At 38.9% G+C, this 20936-nt stretch overlaps 1 protein-coding gene across 3 annotated transcripts; it reads right to left on the reverse strand.

The window, feature by feature from the left end:
* Nucleotides 1-355: 355 nt before the first annotated feature.
* On the reverse strand, nucleotides 356-19992 carry cpq (carboxypeptidase Q). Of its 3 annotated transcripts, none has more exons than XM_011484967.3 (11): nucleotides 19869-19992; nucleotides 19306-19438; nucleotides 18810-19019; nucleotides 18588-18704; nucleotides 18299-18506; nucleotides 16824-17031; nucleotides 6735-6846; nucleotides 5721-5812; nucleotides 5076-5171; nucleotides 4338-4443; nucleotides 356-594 (listed from the first exon to the last, which is right to left on the reverse strand). In XM_011484967.3, the coding sequence occupies exons 2-11, from the start codon at nucleotides 19436-19438 to the stop codon at nucleotides 434-436; spliced, it is 1443 nt and encodes a 480-aa protein (XP_011483269.1). In that variant the 5' UTR covers nucleotides 19869-19992; the 3' UTR covers nucleotides 356-433. The 3 variants fall into 3 exon arrangements, with proteins under 3 accessions (XP_011483269.1, XP_004077718.1, XP_020565666.1); XM_004077670.4 differs by having other exon boundaries at nucleotides 19808-19967; XM_020710007.2 differs by lacking the exon at nucleotides 356-594 and adding an exon at nucleotides 2546-4012 and having other exon boundaries at nucleotides 19808-19974.
* Between the last annotated feature and the right edge of the window lie 944 nt (nucleotides 19993-20936).

Raw genomic sequence — 20936 nt, forward strand, 5'->3', positions numbered from 1 at the left:
CTGCACTAACAGTCCTGCCCACAACTCGGAGGCGAATTTCTAATGAACTACTGCCGCTCTGCAGAAACTATGTCCTAGAAATCGACAAGTTTTTTTATTTTGGCTATTAAAAAACGGCCTAATCATAAATAAAAGGACCACTGAGAACGCTTTTCCAATAGTTCGAAAGTTGATTGGAGTGGGACTCTCCCTCTGTCATTTAACAATTTTCATAAGTTTGTCAGCAGAAATTAAAATGAAAAACTATATAATTGCATTAAATCCAGATCTGATCAACATTCCTTTGCTTCTCCAAGCTCAGTTAGCAATAAAATAAGTTAGGTTGAAAGAAAATTCAGAAAAAAATGGCACAACCCCCATTTTAACCTTTTATTCATAAAGTCACTTCACTTCGGTTTGTTCATCCCGTGATGCCAGGATTTCCGTCGGTCTGCTACCTCGGCAGCATGTCCTGCAGGTCTGCCACAACATAGGCCACCACAGCCCATGCAGCGGAGCAGAGGTCCATATCTCCGGGGTCCTGAACAGACATGGTGTCCCCCTCGCTGTGGTGGAACCAAAAGTAACGGCTGTCTGCCGTGTGGAGGCTGGCACCTGGATGGAACACGGTGCATGCTCAAGCCAATGACGAGGTCAGACACTGTAGAAGGGCAAGTTTCAAACAGATCTACACTCCTAAAGCGGAGTTTGTGGTCGACTCCATCTGAGTTCCAGTTCAAGCACAGACTGTTGCAGGGAAACATTTGATGTAAAACAGAGCGTGTTTACTCGGTAAAACCTTATTTTATGCTGGAAAATGGAGGCCAAGTTTCACCACAGATGCAAATAATACTGTAGACAAACATGGGAACTGTTGAAACTGTCCAACACAGTCGTGAGGCCGACATGAGCAAATCCAGGGAGCTCCAGCAAAGTTATTCAGAACAGAATGTTGTGACATATGGTGAAAAAAAAGAACTAGTGATTCTAGATGAATTTCTAGGGTGCCAGACACAGTTGGTCTCTTTGTCTGTCCATAAACAAAATAGATTTGGTTGAGAATTTTAAAAGCTTATGTTAATTTTTTTTAACTAATTCTAAAATATTTTTTAGGTTTATTTTGTGACTGCCTCCTTATATTAACTCACCAAACAAAATGAAAGGCACTTTGTGGTTTTAATCTGTGAAAAAAAGGGAAAATTCACTGACATTGACTGAAATATTTATACAATGCCAGTTTATTCTTTACTATCCACCTTATATTCAACTCTTACTCTTACTCAACACTTTGAATTTAGCAGTCATGTGACCATACAGTGTGCTAGAATGTTCTAATAATGTTCCCTTTGGATTATTTGGATATGGAAAAACAACAGTGGGCTGAACTTTAGAAAACTAAAATGTGAATGGATTAGACATTCATTCTTGTTTACTCGTTCGTACACATATTTAATTTACACTTGATCATCTTGCACTGGTTGAATTTTTGGCTAAAGATGTCCTGGATCCATTTTAAGTCAGTGAATCGGATTGAACCGGATAGTTCAAAATGAACAGAATGACTATAAATCCGATCAGCGACCATAAGACATAATTTGAATCATTGCTAAGAGGAATTGTTACACCTAGCTCTTTTTTTCTGTCATCCCCCTGAATGTTTCCTCCAATAGTCTCTCTTGATGTGAAATATGATGATTTGTTTTGGTGTTTTGTTTGTAGAGGACGAAAAAAATCTTTTTTCTTTCCTTTTCCAGTCTTACTAATTGCGGTTTTCAGTGATAAAATGCAGAAACATTTAACTTGAACCAAGTAAAACAGAAACATCTGTTCAACAAGATGAGTTTTTGATCCAGTCTTCAGTGCACCTGTGCTGCAGGCTCCTGGTGGAACGTTGAAACTAGCTGGTCCAACCACTGGTTAACATCAGCAGTCAGGTCAGCAGTCTATTACAACAGGAGAATTCTGTTCACGTGGTGATTAAAGTGAGCTCTTGGTTTTGTTCTTGGATGAGAGGTTAGTTGTGTTTGATGACACGTGCTCACCGGGAGCTTTCTGAACTCGCCTCATGTTTACTTTCTGTCTCCAGATGACTACTGTGCTGCTGTTAGCAGAGGTCATTTCATGCTAATTACTGGGCTGCAGTGGTTTCAGTGGATTTACCTTCACTTTGTCCTGATCAGAAGCAAAAGCCTTTGATACCAACCTCTTGTCAGATAGTAAAAGAACAGTCAGGAAAATACTGTCTATAGTCTATAAGCTTTACAGATTTGGTGATGCAGTGTTGAAATAAATTGGACATTTAGTTTTACTCTATATAGCTTCTATTTCTTTTTTATACTCTATGTATTATTTCTGACTATCCTCTATATAAAATATATCTTCCAAATCCATTAGCCAGATTTTTTTAAACCATCGATGACTCCAAAAGCGATCACTTTCAGAGCATTTAACTATCTTCAGTTAATCTTGTTTTTTGGTAAATGATCTTTCCTCTATATTTAAAAAAAAGTGATAACATACTTAAAGTAGAGGAGATAGATTATATTACCGGCATTTTTATTTTCTATTCTAATGTTCTTGTTTATGTGAAATAACCGGTTTGTTTGAATGAATTTAGAAAAGTCATTTTAACTTTTATTTGCAGCTGCATTCCTTCAAAAAGAGTCACTCATGGTAACAGCAGGACGCTTGAATTTGAGGTTTGATCTGATAAACTTCACTTAAGAAAATGTCTCTGTTTGGCTGCTTATGGCTATACAGAGATTCTTTGGTTTTGGGTTCTGGAGTTTCTAAAGAAATTCTAACTTAAGCAATATTCTACTCTCACTTCACCATTTTGTCTCATTTCCAGAAGAAAGGATGAAATCATCTGAAACCAGAACTTTGACTTCAGGAAACCAGAACCGCAGACGTACAGTGGAGGAAATAAGTATTTGATCCGTTGCTGCTTTTGTAAGTTTGCCCACTAAAAAAAGGAAATTGACAGTCTGTCATCCTAATGCTAGGTTCATTTGAACCATGAGAAATAGAAAATCACAAAGAAAATCAAGAGCTTGACTTTAAAGACTCACTTAAAGATTTAAAGATTATACTTTTTTCCATTTCATTGAGGGAAAAAAATATTTAAAACCTCTTCTTGGAAAGACTTAACACATTGTGGCAAAATCCTGTTTAGCAGCACAGAGGTCAGAGGTCTCTTCTAGTTGATGGGCAGGTTTCTGCACAGATCAGGAGGAATTCTGCTCCACTTTTCTTTACAAATGATTTCTAAATCATTAAGATTTAGCGTCTGTTGATTGGCAACTCTGAGCTTCAGCTCTCTTCATAGCTTTTCTATAGGATTAGCCATTCCCTGGTTGCCTTTGCTTTCTGCTTTGGGTCCATATGTTGCTGGAAGACCCATTCACAAACCACTTTAAGCCCCCTGGTGGAGGGAACTGCTCATTTAGGATTTGATGGAATGTGGATCTGTCCATCCTGCCATCCATACGGTCCAGTAGCCATGTGCAGACACCACCACCCATCACACAACCTGTTTCCACCTCCATGCAGGACAGTGCAGATGGTGTTTTCGGGGTCATAGGCAGCATTTTTCTCTTCCCCCAAACACGGCGGGATGCCAAAGAGCTCAGTTTTGGTCACAGCCATGGCAGCTTCTTCCAATCCTTTTCTAAATCATGAAAGTGCTTATTGGCAAACTTCGAGTGGGCCTGCAAGTGTGCCTTCTTAAGCACGGTTAAGATCTGGTTTGGAGCCTCAGACCTAAAGGTGGACTGATGGTCATGTTCTTGTATCTTGTGACATTTGCACCAACAGTTGTCATCTTAACCTCAAGCTTCTTGCTGATGGTTTTGTGGTCCATTCCGGTCTGGTGCAGGTCTACAGTCTCCTCCCTTAAATCCACTGAAAGGTCTTTAGTCTTTCTCATGTTGGACAGTTTGGACTCTTGTCTGATTCTGTGGACAGGTGTCTTTTCTACAGGCGATTAGTTCAAACAGGTGTCTTCAGTTCAGGTGACAGGTTGATTAGGTCCCTGTGAAACAGAACTAAATGGTTGCTAGGAGACCAAATACATATTCCCCTCATTGAAATGCAGATACATTTATATTATTCTTTAAAGTCAATTTCTTGATTTTCTATCTCTCACTGTTTAAATGAACCTACCATTAGGCCGCGTGCAAAGTGGGCAAACTTTTAAAATCCGCAAAGGATCAAATACTTTAGAATGAAACGTTAACTTCCTCATGCTTTTGAACACAGTCAGATGCAAATTTTGCCTTGTTTTTCTGTAAACAGTGTTTATCAATATGAACACTCCCTGCTGTGTATGTGCGCCCAGCCGTGTGGATTAAACTGACCTGGCACTCCCACCTTCATCCACGGTGAGATGTCTGTCCCCTCACCGTTGTCCTCCAGTTTAGTTACGTTAATTGGAGCCAGAAGTTTGACCACTTCTTCCATAACCTGTTGAAAAAAGAAAACGGCAACGATGAGCATCAGCCTGTTGAGCTTCCAGCACTATGCGTCCAGCATCAGAAACGAAATTAGCCTAAACTAAAGCTGGTAAAAACACTGACTTACATAATAGCACATTAACCCCCGAAAGACAAAATCTGATAAGTACTCAGCTTTATTTTTTTGTAATTGTCATGTTTTAAGGCCGTAAAAAAAACCTCACTTCACACTTTATACACTTTTCTCAGACAGATATCCACATTTTCACATTTGTCTTTCTTGCTTAAACTCTTAAAGTTAAACCTTGATAGAAAAATAAGTCCAGTATTATAGAATGAAAACAAAGATCTGCTCACGATCAAAGATTATGTAAATTTGGCAAACTGAATGCATTCTGTACAGGAGAAACAGCACAGAGGACATCGATTGACAATAGTCTACAGCCAATCGAGATGCAGAATACAATGTACATTAATAATAAATAAATCAATTGTACAACATATCCGCAAAACAGTGATAGCAAGGGGACCACTATACTTGGTTTTTGCTTTGTGGACAAGAAAGATTCAATATTTTGACTTGTCATTTTAGTCTCAGCAGATAATCATTTTTAATCCTCAAACTTTGGTCTGTAATCTCACCTTTCGGGCTGCATCACTGCCAGTAAACTGGAGAGCAACCGGGGTGAATGTCCCCAAGTCAGATTCCATAACAAGGTCAAAGTTGGACATGTTCCCCTGAGCGGATAGAGGAGGTGGAGGGAAAACGGATCAGATGAACAAAAACATAAAAGGACGCAAACGCACAGATATTCACAGTGGAAATTTTATATTTTGAATGAGTAAACTTCTAAACTTTCAGAGAGTGTACAAACGTAAACAGCCACTAGGAGCTGCAAAAGGAACTGCCTTCAGAAGACGATTCTTTCAAATGTGTATTTTAAATCTGAGAACTAGATCAGATCTCAGGGGAGCGGTGGTGAAAAACGGAGCTTTGGTTTTGAGTCTGTCGTGTATTATAGGTTAGAGTCTGGTGGCCAGCCAAGAACTTTAAAAAAAAAAAAAAAAAGGGGAAACAGAGTTTTTGCATGGATCCATTACTCAGAGAAAACTCTGGGAAGCAGCCAAGATCTCTGGTCTGCTGAAAACACACTTCCACACTCCTACACTTTGTCCTCGCAAAGCGCTAAACCCTTCCTGCTTCTTATTAACAGGAACAATATTTCCCTTACCATTCTGACCATGGTGTTTTCTATTAAGGGCCGCAGAGAAAGCCTGTAACAGTACCTTGTGCAGACTAAAGTACTGCTGGGCTCCAACCCCGCCCTGCTCCTCAGCCGTCCACAAAATTGTTCTGAGAGTTCTTCGTGGATGCAAGCCTGCAATCAGCGGATGACACGAATAAGCAATGCAAACGAAAATATTTAAAGTAAACCGTAAGCTGCAAATAATGTTTCATTATAATAATTAGCTATAATTAAATATTTATTTAGAATAGCTACAAAAAACAATTTTCATCAGTGGACTGTTTTTTTCAAGTGCTTCTATTTGTGAATGTAGATAAACAACTCTTCACTTTAAACATCTGATGAGATTGGAATGATAATATATCTTCTATTTAAATAAATGAAAAAGAAATGATGACAACAAATGTTTCTTAAATAAACAGAGGGTTGAGTTCAGTTTTGTCATCTAAGAGAAAAAAAGCTTTCTCCATAGAGATGAACGCTCTTCCTTCCTGCTAAGATCTCCTAAAGCTGCTCGTTTTGTGAAAAACTGAGATGGTGAGCAGCAAGTATGAGCAGTCCCAGCAATCTGGCAGATAAAGTCATCATACACAGAAGCTCAGGCTCCATCTGCCACGATAAAGTGGCTACAAGATAAACAGTAACAAAGCAAAAGTGGTTGGACTTAAATATATTCTATTATTGGGTTGCTTTAGCTTATATAAATGGGATTTTGGATCTGTGATATGAGGAAATGACCACTATTTTTTTTATAACGTATTATGACTTGAAATTTTTTCCCCTTTCTTTAAACAACTGAAACTTGGGAGGCTCCCACAATCCAGATAGCGCCGATTGTAAAGCAAGGTCAAAACAACCTAAAACGAGCCACAACAATTTGTTCCGGAGTGATCCTTCTGGAGGTTATCCGTGAGCAGAGACGGAGCGTGACGTCAACATCTCTGAACAAACCGTCTCCACAAATGCGTGGGGCTTTGGAGGACTGCGGTAAAACAGGAGACATAAGCTTTGGTTACAAGCTCATGAGAATTTCAACAGTTTGTTTCTGTGTCACCTAGATCTTTGATTAGTGACAGGGCCTCCCAGGAAATCATGGCTCCACCTCCATCGTCCATGGCGCCTTGGCCCACATCCCAGCTGTCCAAATGACCACTCAGTACAACGACCTGGGAGAACACCCCCCCACACACACACACACAAAAAAAAGAAAGTGGAGGAAAAACTGTAAATACATAATAAAAGGTTAAAGAGACATGCTGGGATATTTTAAGAAGCACACAAGGGGTTAACTGAAAAGGTAATGGATATTTCCTTTTGGGGTTTTTTCTAACCCACTTAATGCAAAAAAAACTCATAGTTCTGCTTAGATAAGAGTTTTACCAGGAAATATCCCTAAAATTAAAAATATTTTTAAAAAAAAGTGACTAAGAGGAAAAAGCAGAGTTCTGAATGTTGTGCTCTTCTAGGAATTTGGTAGAAGGGGAAGATTCCTGTCAACGGGACGATCCCAATTGCCTTCCCAAAGGAAACAAACCTTTTCTAAGCCATACAAAATGTCCTAAAAACAAGCTAGAAGCCAGACTCTTTTTTTTTTTTTTCCCCCGTGAAAGTGTTTTTCTTCTTATGCAATACAAAAGCTTCTACACATTTTAGTGGCATGGCTCTGCAACAGACAAAGCCAGTTTCTATGCTGGTTCGTCACTTTTACCCAGACTTGAATGTTTCAGTTACCCTGGAATTATGTACAGATGTTAATCTTTGTCTCACCAGGAATTTAAATGGGTTTTTCTAACGTCTCATTTGGCGGCACCAAAGCTGTTATTATGGGAAAGCTGCAGTTTGTCTGCATTTTTAATTTATGACCTGCTAAAGAACATTTTATCAGCCTTATCTGGACCCTGTGTTCAGTACTAGGATGCAAATTGTGGGACAGCCCAGTAAAGTCTGCTAAAAGCAAAGAAAATTCCCAGTCTCCGTATCCAAGTTTGCTCCAGCAGATAGTCTGTGGGTTTTATGGGAAAAAGTGCAACCAAACTCTTTATGTCTATCATTTTTCATTATTTGCTTCCTTTCATTAGACAATCTTTCTTGGGAATCTCTGCAGGCTGCTGTGCAAACCCTTGAAAGTAAATACTACTACTATTATCTGCTGATACACAATACTATAAAGTTTTGATTTCCACACGAGTGAAAAAAAACTGCTTGGATATCGAAGTTTTCTAAAACGTAGCGGAAAAAAAAACTGTTTTTTCTCCACCATTTTTTGAAAAGTGTTCCTAGTGGTCTTTTAACTATAATTATGCCCTTTTTAGCCCAAATTAAATAACCGGTGTCATTTTCTAGGACATAGTTTCTGCAGAGCAGCAAGAGTTCATTAGAAATTCACCTCCGAGTTGGGGGCGGGACCGTTGATACAGTGCAACCCCGCTCCCCCTTCCCCTCCCTATTGCTGAGAACTCTCTGTTTACACACTCTTCCACTAGCTTACAGCCCCTCACACCCCCCATCTAACATTAACAGTGGAACAAAAACGGAGAGCAATGTTGGAGCTTTCCATCCGTACAATTTAGATCCAGATTCCAGCTCAGACGAGGAAAACAAAGACGTACACGGATCTATTTGTCTGCAAGTGGATGCATCAGAATGGAGCGGAGCGGGGAGACTGTGACCCGCCCAGCATTTTGTCTACATCACAGATAAGCTTTTTTCAAAATTTTTGAATAAAAATTCAATTTTAAGCTTCATTTTCTTGATTTATGTCCTCCAACATAAATCAAGTAATGGAATTTTCGTGTTTAAAGTAGAAAAAAACAACAATGTGTACCTGCCAAAATACTGAGTTTGTTAGAAATTAAAGTTAATATTTATGATTTTGGGGGTAAAGATAAGTTTAAAAACAAAGTGGTCAGAACTAATGCAATAAAGAATAGTATTTTGTTCAGGGGGTCAACATGTGGAATTTATTATCCGATGATCTGAAGAATGCAAACTCCATATATCAGTTAAATTAAAAAAATGTATACATTTAAATGATGTCAAAAATACCTTCTGGACTGAGAGACTCTTGTGGTTGTGAAGTGATTTTGAGAAGTGTTTTTGTTTTTTCTTCTTTTTTTTTTAGGTTCTATGAATTTGTAGACAGGTGTGATGTTCGTAATCAAGGTCGGGGAAATAGGCCTTGGTTTCACCTGACACCTTTTACGGTTAATTTTGCTCAGCGTTTATGTTCATGTTGATGTTTTTTAAGTTTGTGCGTCTAACATAACCCAAATGAATGTCTCTCTCACAACATCAGAAAAAAAGCCATAAGAGCTTATTAAAAACATCCAAAACAGCATTTTCATTGAGTGGGTCTGTAAACTGTCATCAACACACAAAGGAGGCCCTGTAGATATGCAGTTGTAGGTAAAACTCACATGAACTCTAAAGTTTTTTAATCTGTTTTCTCATTTCCATTGTTCAGTCACCAGTGATGTGTCAGACGGGCAGCTGAGCCATTGGTGAAGTGCTGGGACTTGCACACAAGTCTAGTTTCTAAAAGACAGAAGATATCTGGTGAGGATACGCTTTTATTCTGTAAGACAAAATGTCTTGTTGCAGATAAATGTGCAGCGTCTACGCCTGAAGCAGAGGAGCACAAACCCATCAGCTAAGACTAGGAAACGGAGGCGAAATCAAAACTCAACAAAGACAATAAAACATTTCCTGGTTTAGGAAAACCTCTGGGCAGCAGTTTTCCTATCAGAGGAGTGGAATTAAGCCCAAGACGCCTCACATCAATAAAATAATCTCTATTGATGTAATGTCTATTTAAAAACAGAGCAGGTCAGCTTGACCATGTTTACAAGATGCACTGATGTTTTTCCCATATTCTGCTGTTAACGGGGAATTTTCATTCAAATGTTCAGCAGCCACTTCGTGTCTCTATATGAACACAAAGCTTAGATTGACTTTACCTTTTCCCTAAACTTTATGTCACATCTTTATTTTAATGTTATGAGAAATTGTTTTCAATTGACTAAAATAAAATAAAAATAAAAAAGACAGGGTTAGAAAAAGAAAAAAAAGAAAAACTGATCTTCCAATGCAGATCCCCTAGAATATATAAAAACATTTAAAATGCCTGCTTTATACCTAAATTAAAGCTCATCCAACCTATAGTTTCAATGCATTGATTTACATTATGTACAACAAAGTACATTTTACAGTACGGTACTTATTTCCACAGTCTACATCTAGTTGCAAAATTCTAAAATAAAGACACACAAATAAGCTTTTTTTACAAGCAGATTTGATTCTGAGCGACAGAAAAGAAATAAAAGCAATCAGAAGTGATTGATCGTTGTCATTTTGTTTAAAATTGACCTTTTTTTGGTCTAAAAAGGCGCATTATTGTTTTAGTGAGCACCATTTGAAATTAACAATGACTTCCAGAGTTCTTTTTCTCATCAGAATATTTGAAATTCAAAAAGTACTAATTTTGAAAGTCTGCCTGTATCATTTCAAATGTAAAGTTGTGTGTGTGTGTGTGGGGGGGGGGAGAGATAGTTATTTTTCTTGATTCTGTAATGATTTGTTTGGAGCCTGCTCCAAGCCTCAACAATCACTTTTCTGGTAAAGTGATTTACCAAAAAATATGGGATAAATTTAGCTCGTGGTGTTGAAATAATACAGGGCTCAAAGGCCTCCTGGCAGTTTAGATAGTTTTTCAACGGGAAAACTATCACCTGTTGTTAGGCAACTTTGCATTTTTTTAAATAAAAAAACGGCATTACCTATTAGAAAAACAAATTATGCAAAAAAATGATCTTGAAATTGAATTTCAGGGATGGGATGAGGTTAGAAAGAAAACGTGGCGGGCCTCCAGTTGTTCTGAAATTTGGAATGAGGAACTGCATCTCAGAGAGGAATGTTTTCTCCATGACGGAATATGAACACTACTTCTGAGTCACCATTGCTTCACTGGCAGATGATGAGCCTGGAGGCTCAAGAGCTGACGTCATCCAAGCACCCGTGGCCATCACCAGCAAGCACACACTAAAACAGTTAAAGCTATTTTTTTAAGTCTACCTTTGATTATTACATTAGATTTTCGGGCCAGAGATTTCTAAATAGAACAAAAAAAGACATTAACTTAAAGCCCTTTAAATGAATTCAGAGATGCTAGGTATAAGGTCTTTTTAAATTAATGATTTAACAAAACTAACTTCTGCTTTTTTTGAAGTTGCACAGACAAACTTAATAGTCAACCTACTGGGAAATTCCCATTGCAAAAAATCCTAAACTTAGCAGTAAATGTAACAAACTTCCTTAACAACGAGAAAAACTGGTGTGCAGCAGACCATCAGCAGTTGGAACCATTTTTGGAGTTTACGCTGATAAAAAGTTACTCTGATTTTTTTTCTGCTACAATTACGTTTCTGTAAACGGTTCCTTCTACATCTGCTGTTGTTCCCGTCTGGATTAGGAATGTCTTGTACGTGAACCATTTAAAGCCCTAAAGAACAGAGAATCCTGTTTCTTTAAAGGGATTGCACGAAGACATGAAGGTAGCTGGTGCCAGAGTAAAGAATGCAGAAAACAGGGTTAGATGGGTTAAGCATTGCATAGAAAACGTCCACAAAACCGAGCAGCAGAAACCACAGCAGAGACTAAGCTGCACTTTTTTTCTTTCATGCCCACCAGAGCTGCTGTCAGTTATGAGACGAGACTTAAGTCTCTGCACGAGTCCACAGACGTCTGACTGTGCTCCTCACGGGGAAAAAAAAGAGGCAGAAAAAATGAACAATTAAAACATCAAGTCCAAAGGAGTCACAATACCTTTTAGACATGAAAGAAAAGAGTATGGATATTAACCTCCGTCTATATTTAAGGTAGCTTCTGCTTTTCCAAAACTAAAGCAGTTTAAGGAAGTACATGGTGGTCACTTTTTAAAGTGTCAGCATCTCTTACAACAAAAAATGTCCTCAGCCTGTTGCTAAGAAACCACCGAGCTGCACACGTAAGCGTTTGGTTCTGTTATTTCCAAAATAAGACGATGTCACATTTAAATATTCTTAACCTTTAGCTCTACTTTCCTTTGCTTACATAAAACATGCTCTTTTGGCGCCTTTGCTCCATTGAGATTGAAAGCTATTTTCAGCCGTGTGGTGCACAGACACGCTGGTGTCATCCAGCCGGAAGGGTGGAGGGGCTGAGAAAAAGGAGGTTAGAGCCTCTTTGCCTACGTTCTTCCACTGGGATCCAAAGACCAACAAGCAGAACTTCACAAATGGAAGATGTTTACTTTAATTACTTAGAGTTGCATTATTGCAAACAACTAAAATTGTACATTTTGTCTTTCAGCAGCAGCAGCAGCAGCAGCAGCAGCATCCCATCTGTTCATCAGGTTCTACCTGCCACCAGCATGTTCTTTCACTCTTGATTCAAATATGGAGAGAGGATCGTTTTTTTATGAAGACTGTAAGGGCCAAATGTTATAAACGTTTTTTTGCCCCTATGTGGCTAAATATGTTGACAATTTACCTTAAAAAAATAAATAAATAAAAACAGGGGGCAGGCCTGAGATGTGACTTTATAATCCTAAACTCTTTACCAATTTTACTGTGTTTCATCATCTGCTAAGCCCCTCTGCCCTGCCTTTTTCCCTCATTTTGGGAGGTGTCTAGCTCCAAATGTTGTCAGATCCTGACAGGATAACAAAAGCCACAGAGATGACAATCACCCAAATACAAACCAATAGCAGTCAAACTCACAGATCTTCAGTCATTGCATTAAACCTTGGAGATGGATATGAGTAATCCCAGATTACAGTATTGTTGAAACCTCTTCTGTCAAACCCCCCCCCCCCCAAATATCAATATTTCTGTACTTAATTCTGGGTGAAAGCTTCTACATGTGGACATAAATATCCCTGAAGCTCTACTGGCTGTTGGAGAACCTAGAGTAGTTGTACAAGTGATAAAAATTTGGTTTCAGAAACCCAAAACTTATTCTTTGTGACTGAGACACTAGAACAATTAAGCGGTTCTGGACGTTTTTTTAGCACAAAGTCCAATAAGGTCGTTCTTAGATTCTTGTTTCGCTCTCCAGGCAGGTTCAGGTGTCAAAAGACTAAAAAAAAAAAACAAGAAAAAACAATGTGGTTACAATATAAAAGGATTCTTGAACCACTGGAGAAAAAATTATGCAGAAGTATAAGTATGTCTTAGTGCAAGTTAACACTAATTTAACAGGGTGACGCAAAAAATAGTGTCCTAACAACCCGTCTATGGCAAATACAGCAGGCAGAGCCTGGGGTCATTGACACTGAATTACAAAACAAGGACCAAAGGACGATACCGATGACTTTACTGACTGATGACGTTTTTTCCCCAAAGCCATAACCACCCTGAACTCCCACATGCACTGACACTGACAGCTCCACCCCCATGTCTCTCTCTCTCACTATGCGCATCCCATCATGTCAACACCATCTCAATATGTGCAATATCATCTCATCATGTGCAATACATTAAGTGCAATATATCTCTGCCATTATGGACACAGCAGGTTTTTTTGTGTTTGTTATAACTACCTCTCTGCAGAAATTTCTATTGTAGATTTTGTTCTTTTGTAGATTGTACTTCGTAAATTGTGCTCTTCATTTTGTGAAATTATTTTATTTTATTATCATATTATTTTGCGAGATTACTTCTCTCTTGCATGTTTGCACTGAATAGTGAGCGGCTTTAATTACATTGCATGTGTGTGTGATGCGAATTGTACATGTGTACAGTGACAATAAAGGCATTCTATTCTATTTAAGAGAATAATATTACAACATGCAATAGTCTTATTTTAATAATAATAAATAATAATAAATTTTATTTGTATAGCGCTTTAAATGGCACACAAAGATGCTTTACAACACATGAGCAAAAACAGTTAATAAGAACAGAACTAATATAATAAAATAATTAATAAAAACATCGAAGACAGATTAAAGATTAAAAGCTATTTTAAAGAGATGAGTTTTAAGTGATTTTTTTAAAAACTGGGAGGTCAGTGCAGTCTCTGAGATGTTGGGGCAGAGTGTTCCATAGGGTTGGAGCAGCAATGGAGAAGGCTCTGTCTCCCCAATTTCGACGCTTGGTATATTTTGAAATAGAAAGTCATCATTTTTCTCCTGCGGGTCATAATATCATATTTATGTGTAATTTGTGAGCTGAAATGATTCACGGATAAATATGATGCGACAGATAAATATTTTGCTCTGTCAGCATCATCAATAAACATATAATGTTTATAGAATTTCATAACCAGGCCAGAACATTAGAAACGTAAAAATCTAAGAAGAAAAATAAGTAAATACAGCCGAACCATCACATGTCGGAACAGCTAATATAAGAAAAATGCGGTTACAAAAACTTTGTCTAACCGAAAGCACGACCCGGCCAACACAGACGGGAAAGAAAACTTGTGTTGCCTTTTTTTTAAAGAGTCAAGATTTACAACCTTACTGGGTAGTTGAGAATGACTGCTATGCTGGCATGACCGTGTGCAACAGGGACATTGTTAAATATACCAACTAGTTGTTATTTCCCAACCAAACAACAGAACAAGTCCATCAGTAACTGGAAGAAAGACAAGAAAAGAGAGATAAACGCATGTTTTCCCACACTACTTAAACACTAAGGATCCCAGATTTCTTGATGCTGCATCTTTCATAGCGATTTTGAAAATAATCATCAATGATGCTTGATTATGAAGTAATAGTTTTCAGTGTGAAAAACTTAACATGAATGCAAAAATTGACATTAAACTAAAGTGTCACAAAATAAAAACAATGTCTTTCAAGGAGAATGCAGAGGCTTCTCCATTTCATTGGCGTTCACCGGAGCTCCTGGTTCCATCCGATTGCGTTACTGGGACAGGTGTATAAAGGGCCACAGGTGCCTCCTAATGATTGAGGCTTTGCCGTGGCGATGAACGCGCAGATTCTGCAGGCGAGCTTGGATCGCTGGTCAGGCGTCTTTGTAAGCGGACAGACTGTGTTCCACACGTCTGGTAGAAGGGGAATCCTAAGCAGTGACGTAATCCTGACTTATTCTTCCTAAAGCACTGGTGCTGCCGGGCCACGTCACGCATACCAGCAACACATTGGCGTCTCCGCGCCCCCCTCCTCCCCCCGTCTGGTTGCTGCTGAGTGGAGCGGCGGGTCTTCTCTGGCTGCTGCCGCTGTCTGCAGTCTCTCCTGGGTTTCATCTCCAGATCACCAGCTTTGTGGGTGTGAAACCTCTGGCTTAGCCATAAATGTACTTAACCTGGTTTTTCTCGGCTAACCACGACGACCCTTTTTTCTCAAGTGCTGTATTTTAGCACGCCTGGCCACCTGCAGGACTCAACTCATCAGTGACTTTGCTTGAACTGTTCTTCTGGTGTCATTTTGGCAAATGTCTTCTACCGAGGACTTCAACTGATGTTGTTTCATCAACGCATTTGTAATTGACTTATAATTTCTTCTTGTTCGTTTGTCGTTGTCCTTGGACTAGTTTTTTTGTGTCGTGGAGCAGAGTCTCCCCCTGTTATCACTACAACATAATCATCTGTTTGGATTCTCCAGGGGCTCAACAACAACAATTGGAATCAACTAACTTTTTTTTTTTTGCTTCATAATCATTTGTAGTGGGTTTTTTTTTTTGCAACACAAGCCAGAAGGTGGCAGACTCAGTGGCGGTAGTTCCTTGTTGCTGAGTATTCTGGCTTGGCCATCACGCACGTTAACACTTGATGTGTTTTTAGCTGACTAATTTATTTATTTGGTCTGGCTACTATTGAGCCCCAACTCCCAACTTTTTAACACATTTTTGTGGATTTTATGACAGTTTAGCCACTTTTTGAAACTGAACTTTGTCAAATTTGTGCGCACTTTGAATTCTGTCTCCGACTCCAACATTGCAAGAACTGTGCCCTGGTGTTGTGTCTCTTTGGGCTAGGGTCCCAAGATAGGATAAGGGTTATTCTGAACGCACTCGGATGAGTCCCACTTACAACACATACTGTTGAAAGTCTGTGTTGCCCGGCAACAGCCCCAAAATATTATGGCTCTAGAGGAGATCTGCATGGAATAATGGGCCAAAATACCAGCCACAGTTTGTGAAAAGTTACAGAAAACGTTTGACTGCTGTCATTGCCAACAAAGAGTATCTAACAAAATATTGAGTTGAACTTTTGTTTTTCATCAAATACTTATTTTCCACCATAAAAGAAATAACTTAAATTATTAAAAAATCAGACAATGTGATTTTCTGGATTTTATTTTTCTCATTTAGTCTCTCATAGTTGAGGTTTATCAATGGTGAAAATTACAGGCCTCTCTCATCTTTTTAAGGGGCAGAACATGCACTGAACTGCACTGACGGAATACTTTTTGCCCAAATGTATATGGGAAATGAAGCTTAGAATTGCATTTCTGGTTAATTCTTTATTTAGATGATTGTGAATAAGGAGCAGACGAAAAAAAATCATATTTGTGACGTAGAAAATACGCTGGGTAAGCCATAAGCTCCCTGCTCCGACCTCTCAGCGACAGGGAGGTGAAGAGGGTGGGCTTACGCCACGCCAGTCGTCCCATGCATCCACAACTATAGCTGAATTTCTACTGAACTCCGCTCTGCAGAAACTATGTCCTACCTAAGAAAATGATTATTTTTTTTTTGCAAAATAAAACCTCGTCATACTTATCAAAAGATGATCAGATTGGGACTTAAAGTGAGTTTGTGAGGGGGAGTGCATGTGCATGCATGTTTTGTGTGTGTGTGGGGGGGTTACTTGATAAAAAATTAAGGGCTTTAAAATGTATGAACATTACTGAGTTTGTTTATGGCGTAAAAAATGGTTTTGGTTCCTGTCAAGACCAAATTAATTGTAACAGCAACATAGAGGCAGACAAAACTGTTGAACCACATCTCAACAGCTAACCCTAGTCTCTGGGGTCAGAAAAAGCTCAGTCAAAAAGACAGAAAAAAGGTGTGTAGACAAAAAGAAAAGAAGGTGAAAAAAAGTTTGAAACTAAATATTCCTTTTCTCCCTCCCAGAAGAACCCATTTAGGTTTTGATAGCTTCAGCATTCATGCCTGTGAGATTAGCCTGCAGGGGTTACCTGGTTAGGGTGCTGCCAGCCTCTAATTTCAGCCACCGTGTTGAAAGAGCCAACATCTGGCAAAGTCTTAGCTTCCATGTTGAGTTGAACCACAATCTGCTGACCCCTCTGGGCTATGCGCCACATCAGCTCAGCATCCTCCACGGTAATGCAGGCTGTAGGGATGCGCCTCACTCCATCCTGGTAGTTCTGCCAACCTGTGTGAGGACTAAAGACAAGGATGTGGAAGTCTCACATGCACCAGAAATCGATTGATCTACTACGGGGTGGGCAATTATTTTAACTCGAGGGCCACATTGGGTTCTAAAATTTGATAGAAGGGCCGGACCACGAGCAGATGTGTGGAGTGGGAAAGAAATAACATGGAATCTGGATGAAAACTTTGGATTGAAAATTATATTCTAAAACAGAATATTCTAGAGTTTTTAGTTTAAAACTTTTGTTCCCATTTTAGGTCTCTTTTTTATTGTGAAGCCCTTTGGTAGCTTCAAGGAGTTGTAAAGTGCTGTATGAATAAAGTTTCATTCATTCATGATCCTTTTAATAAAATAAATAACAATATTTATGAAATAAAACAATTACCAAAAAACACAATTCCGGAAAAATATACTGATACATTTAAAAGAAAAAACACACTAAAAAAACAATGAATTGTTGATCCTCTCCCGTCATAATCCTAATAAAGACTCAGAGAGCTGCAGCTCCTCACACGTCTAACAGTTTGCACTAAAACTGAGCAGCTGTGTCCTGCACGTCTGTTTCTCATCTAGTAATAATGAAAAAGCACATTTCTATGTTTTCTGCTGCAGTTACGCATATTTCTGCATTTCCTTTTCACCAGCAAAGTGTTCCCTCATTTATTGCAGGAGTTACGTTCTAAAAATAACCGTGATCGGTGAAATCCACGGAGTCTGAATACAGACATTTATGGCAGTAAAACTCCTCACTGCCTAAATACACCTTTCTCACACAAACATGAACATTTTCACCCTTTTCTGTTGTTTAAATTGTCAAACCTTCATAGAAATTAGGTCCAGAATCTTAGAATGAACACAAATATCTGATCGATCAAAGTTTTCTGTAGATCTGAAGAGCTCCGCGTTTCTGTCCAGGAGACATGGAGGAGATTGATTGACAAGGTCTCCAGCCAATCAGGACACAGAACAGGGTGTGCGGTTTAAGAATGGCAGCATAATCGCTCTAAAAGAATGAGCTAAACCGCGAAAGATGAACTGGGACGTAGAAAGGGGTGATTGCCTTCTATTTTGTTTGACAGAGATTTGAAAGGGTTTCAGGTTGGAGCACAGACTGCAGAAGGAGGAAATAAAATGTCACGTCTTGATCGTGTGGCCAGATTAAAAAAAAAAAACAGAAACATGGGTCTCTGATATTGTTCAGTGGGCTGGACCAAACGTGGAGGCGGGCCGGAACCAGCCGTAGTTTGCCCACCCCTGATCTACTATATACAACAATACCTGTTGATAGAGAATGGAGTAATGGAGCGAATGAGTGTGGCCACAGCCCCCACTTTGGCTGCCTCAGACGCACCAAAAGCGCGGTAAGCCACAGTCTTTCCATAGCTGACAAACGGCTGGTTAAAAACTACAATCTTTCCTGTGGCCTCACTGGCTCTCTGCTTCAGTTCCTCAAACGACTGAACCACCAGCACCTCTGCTTTGATACCTAAAGAGATTCAAGTGGGTTTATGGGCAGTACAAGAAATGTGGAAGACACTCTTTAGGATTAATAAGTCGCTGTGGATACCCTCAGGTGGGGTTCCTACACTGCTGCCCAGTCCCAGTACAGCCAGGCTCTTCGTCCTGGGCAGCAGCATCTGTGCGCTCTCCTTTCCTCTTACCCAGTGTGGGATTTTGACTGGTTCTAAACAAGAAATACCCAAGAGGAGAAGACAAAGCAGAGACCACTGGTGTTTATAAAATATCCCCTTTAAGTCGATCACTCTCTGCAAACCTCAAGCCCACTCACCTAGATGCACATCCAAGCCATCCTTCACCATGGCATTGTACATGTATTTAATCCCCATATCCAGATTGTTTGAGCCGCTGACACGGGTCCCGATGGTGTCAGTAAAGTCAGCCAGTCTGGTGTAAGAGCGATTCCGGGCCGCACCGAACACGGCCAGGTCTATGATCCGTTTGGCCACATCAGTATAACCTGCAACCTCTGCAGCGATGCCTGAGCAGACAAAGACAAAAACAAATATCAGGGACGAGCAACACCTGTACAAGAAGTCTGTGTTTCTTGAGTAAAGGAGCTACAGAAGTGAAAATACCCCTAAAATACTAGAATATGTGAAGCATCCTAGTAAAGGCAGGAAAAAAAAAGGGCTGTGTGGGATTCCAATCACATAACCTTTTTAATAATTAAAGTCTGATTAAATACTATTTTTTGGTTGTTGTTGTGTTTATCCACAATTCAAATTCTATACAATATTTTAGGATTACCAAAGAGTGTGGTTTACCTGTTTTTACAGTTTTATTAGATGCTGCTGCTGCTGCAGATGTTTCTCTGCTGGATGGAGCAAAGTGAAGATGGCTTTGACAAACCGTCCACAGCATCATGAAAATGAAAAGCAACCTCCAAACCCAGGCCATCTACGGACGGAGATATAATGGAGATTATTTCCCTGAAACCAGACATTTATTATTAAAAGGATAACTTCCTGCAACCAGGATAATTCTACTGACAACAGACACAAAACAATGGATTATATCACTGCACTTTCGGCATTAACAGTTTTTTATGGTGATAAATAATCTAAACTAGAGTGTAACACTTTATTTTTGCATAAAAAGATCTACGTTTTTATCTTTGCATTTATATTGTTTGCATCCAAACGCGTCAGCAGAGATTCCGCATTCAAAACAGTTTACTTTCTCCGATTTACTGTTCCCAAAGAACCGAAATTGATCGATTCCAAGAGTTTTGAGTCGAAATGAGAGTAAAATAAATGCAGGCCAAACCCCTTAAGGTCACGTCCATTTCTCAGTTGAGGTTAGTTCCCAAAAAAGCCTTAAGCATCACCTTACATCGCTGGAGCAGAGGAGTTATTGAGTTTTGCTTCCGTGATTTTCATAATATTCCGGAACTTCCGGTATATTTTTTTTTCAACAATAAAAGCTATTCCAAACATTAACAGTTTATTTAAATTCCCACTCCAACTCCTTTTAATTTAGTGCAGAAGTGTTCCCCGTGGTCTTTAGGTATGATTGTGCTGATTTTAGGCAAAAATCGCCTTTGATTTGTGGGCGGGACTGATAGCGCGGGGTGACCCCGCCCCCATTTCCCATCATACCTCTGCTTACACATCTTTTAGCCAATATGTTGGGCAAGATGACATGTAAAATTACAAAAAAAATTACAAAAGTTAATTAAAAGCTTTATTAAATATGATACAAAATATAGAATAAAGAAAAATGTCATACAGATGAAATAAAGAATCACAAAATGTATATTTGTTTTTAAAGTTCTCTTGAAAATAACACTTTAAACAAGTAACAAACTAACCCGTCTTTAGTTTTGATAAATATAAAAAAAAGAGAGAGAATGTGTCACAAGATCAGATTGATTTGCAATCCTTGATAATAAAACACTTGATTTGAAGCTGCTTGTTTCTTCAGTTTTTTTAATGTACACTTTTTACCCCCTCTTTTCTTTTAATTTCAAAGTACATGTTTAATGTGTAGGGATACTTCTAAAATAACCCACTTTGATAACAGTTTATAAGCTTATTAAAAAAAACGTGACTTTTTCTTCTGTATTTTAGAGGCCAGCGTTTTGTCCAATCACAGGACATGCATTATAAAATGTGTTTAAAAAACCCCACCACCATATCTAAATTTCTGCCTTTTCTATTTGTTCCTCTTTTGTCATTTTTCTGCATATCAAATCTAATAAAAATAAATGTTTAAATGTACACACATTTTCTTTGGTTTTGTCTTCACGTTCGTTGGTGTCCTTCTCATCATCATTGTGGCACTTTAAAACATTTATTCTTTCTTTCTGTAAACATGTGTAAACAGGGTAGGAGGGAATGTTTTTCTTCAGTCCCCATGCAAGCATTCAACTCTAAAGCTACAAGTACGCTCTACC

Source organism: Oryzias latipes, chromosome 16, assembly GCF_002234675.1.
Source record: "Oryzias latipes chromosome 16, ASM223467v1".
Classification (NCBI taxonomy): domain Eukaryota; kingdom Metazoa; phylum Chordata; class Actinopteri; order Beloniformes; family Adrianichthyidae; genus Oryzias; species Oryzias latipes.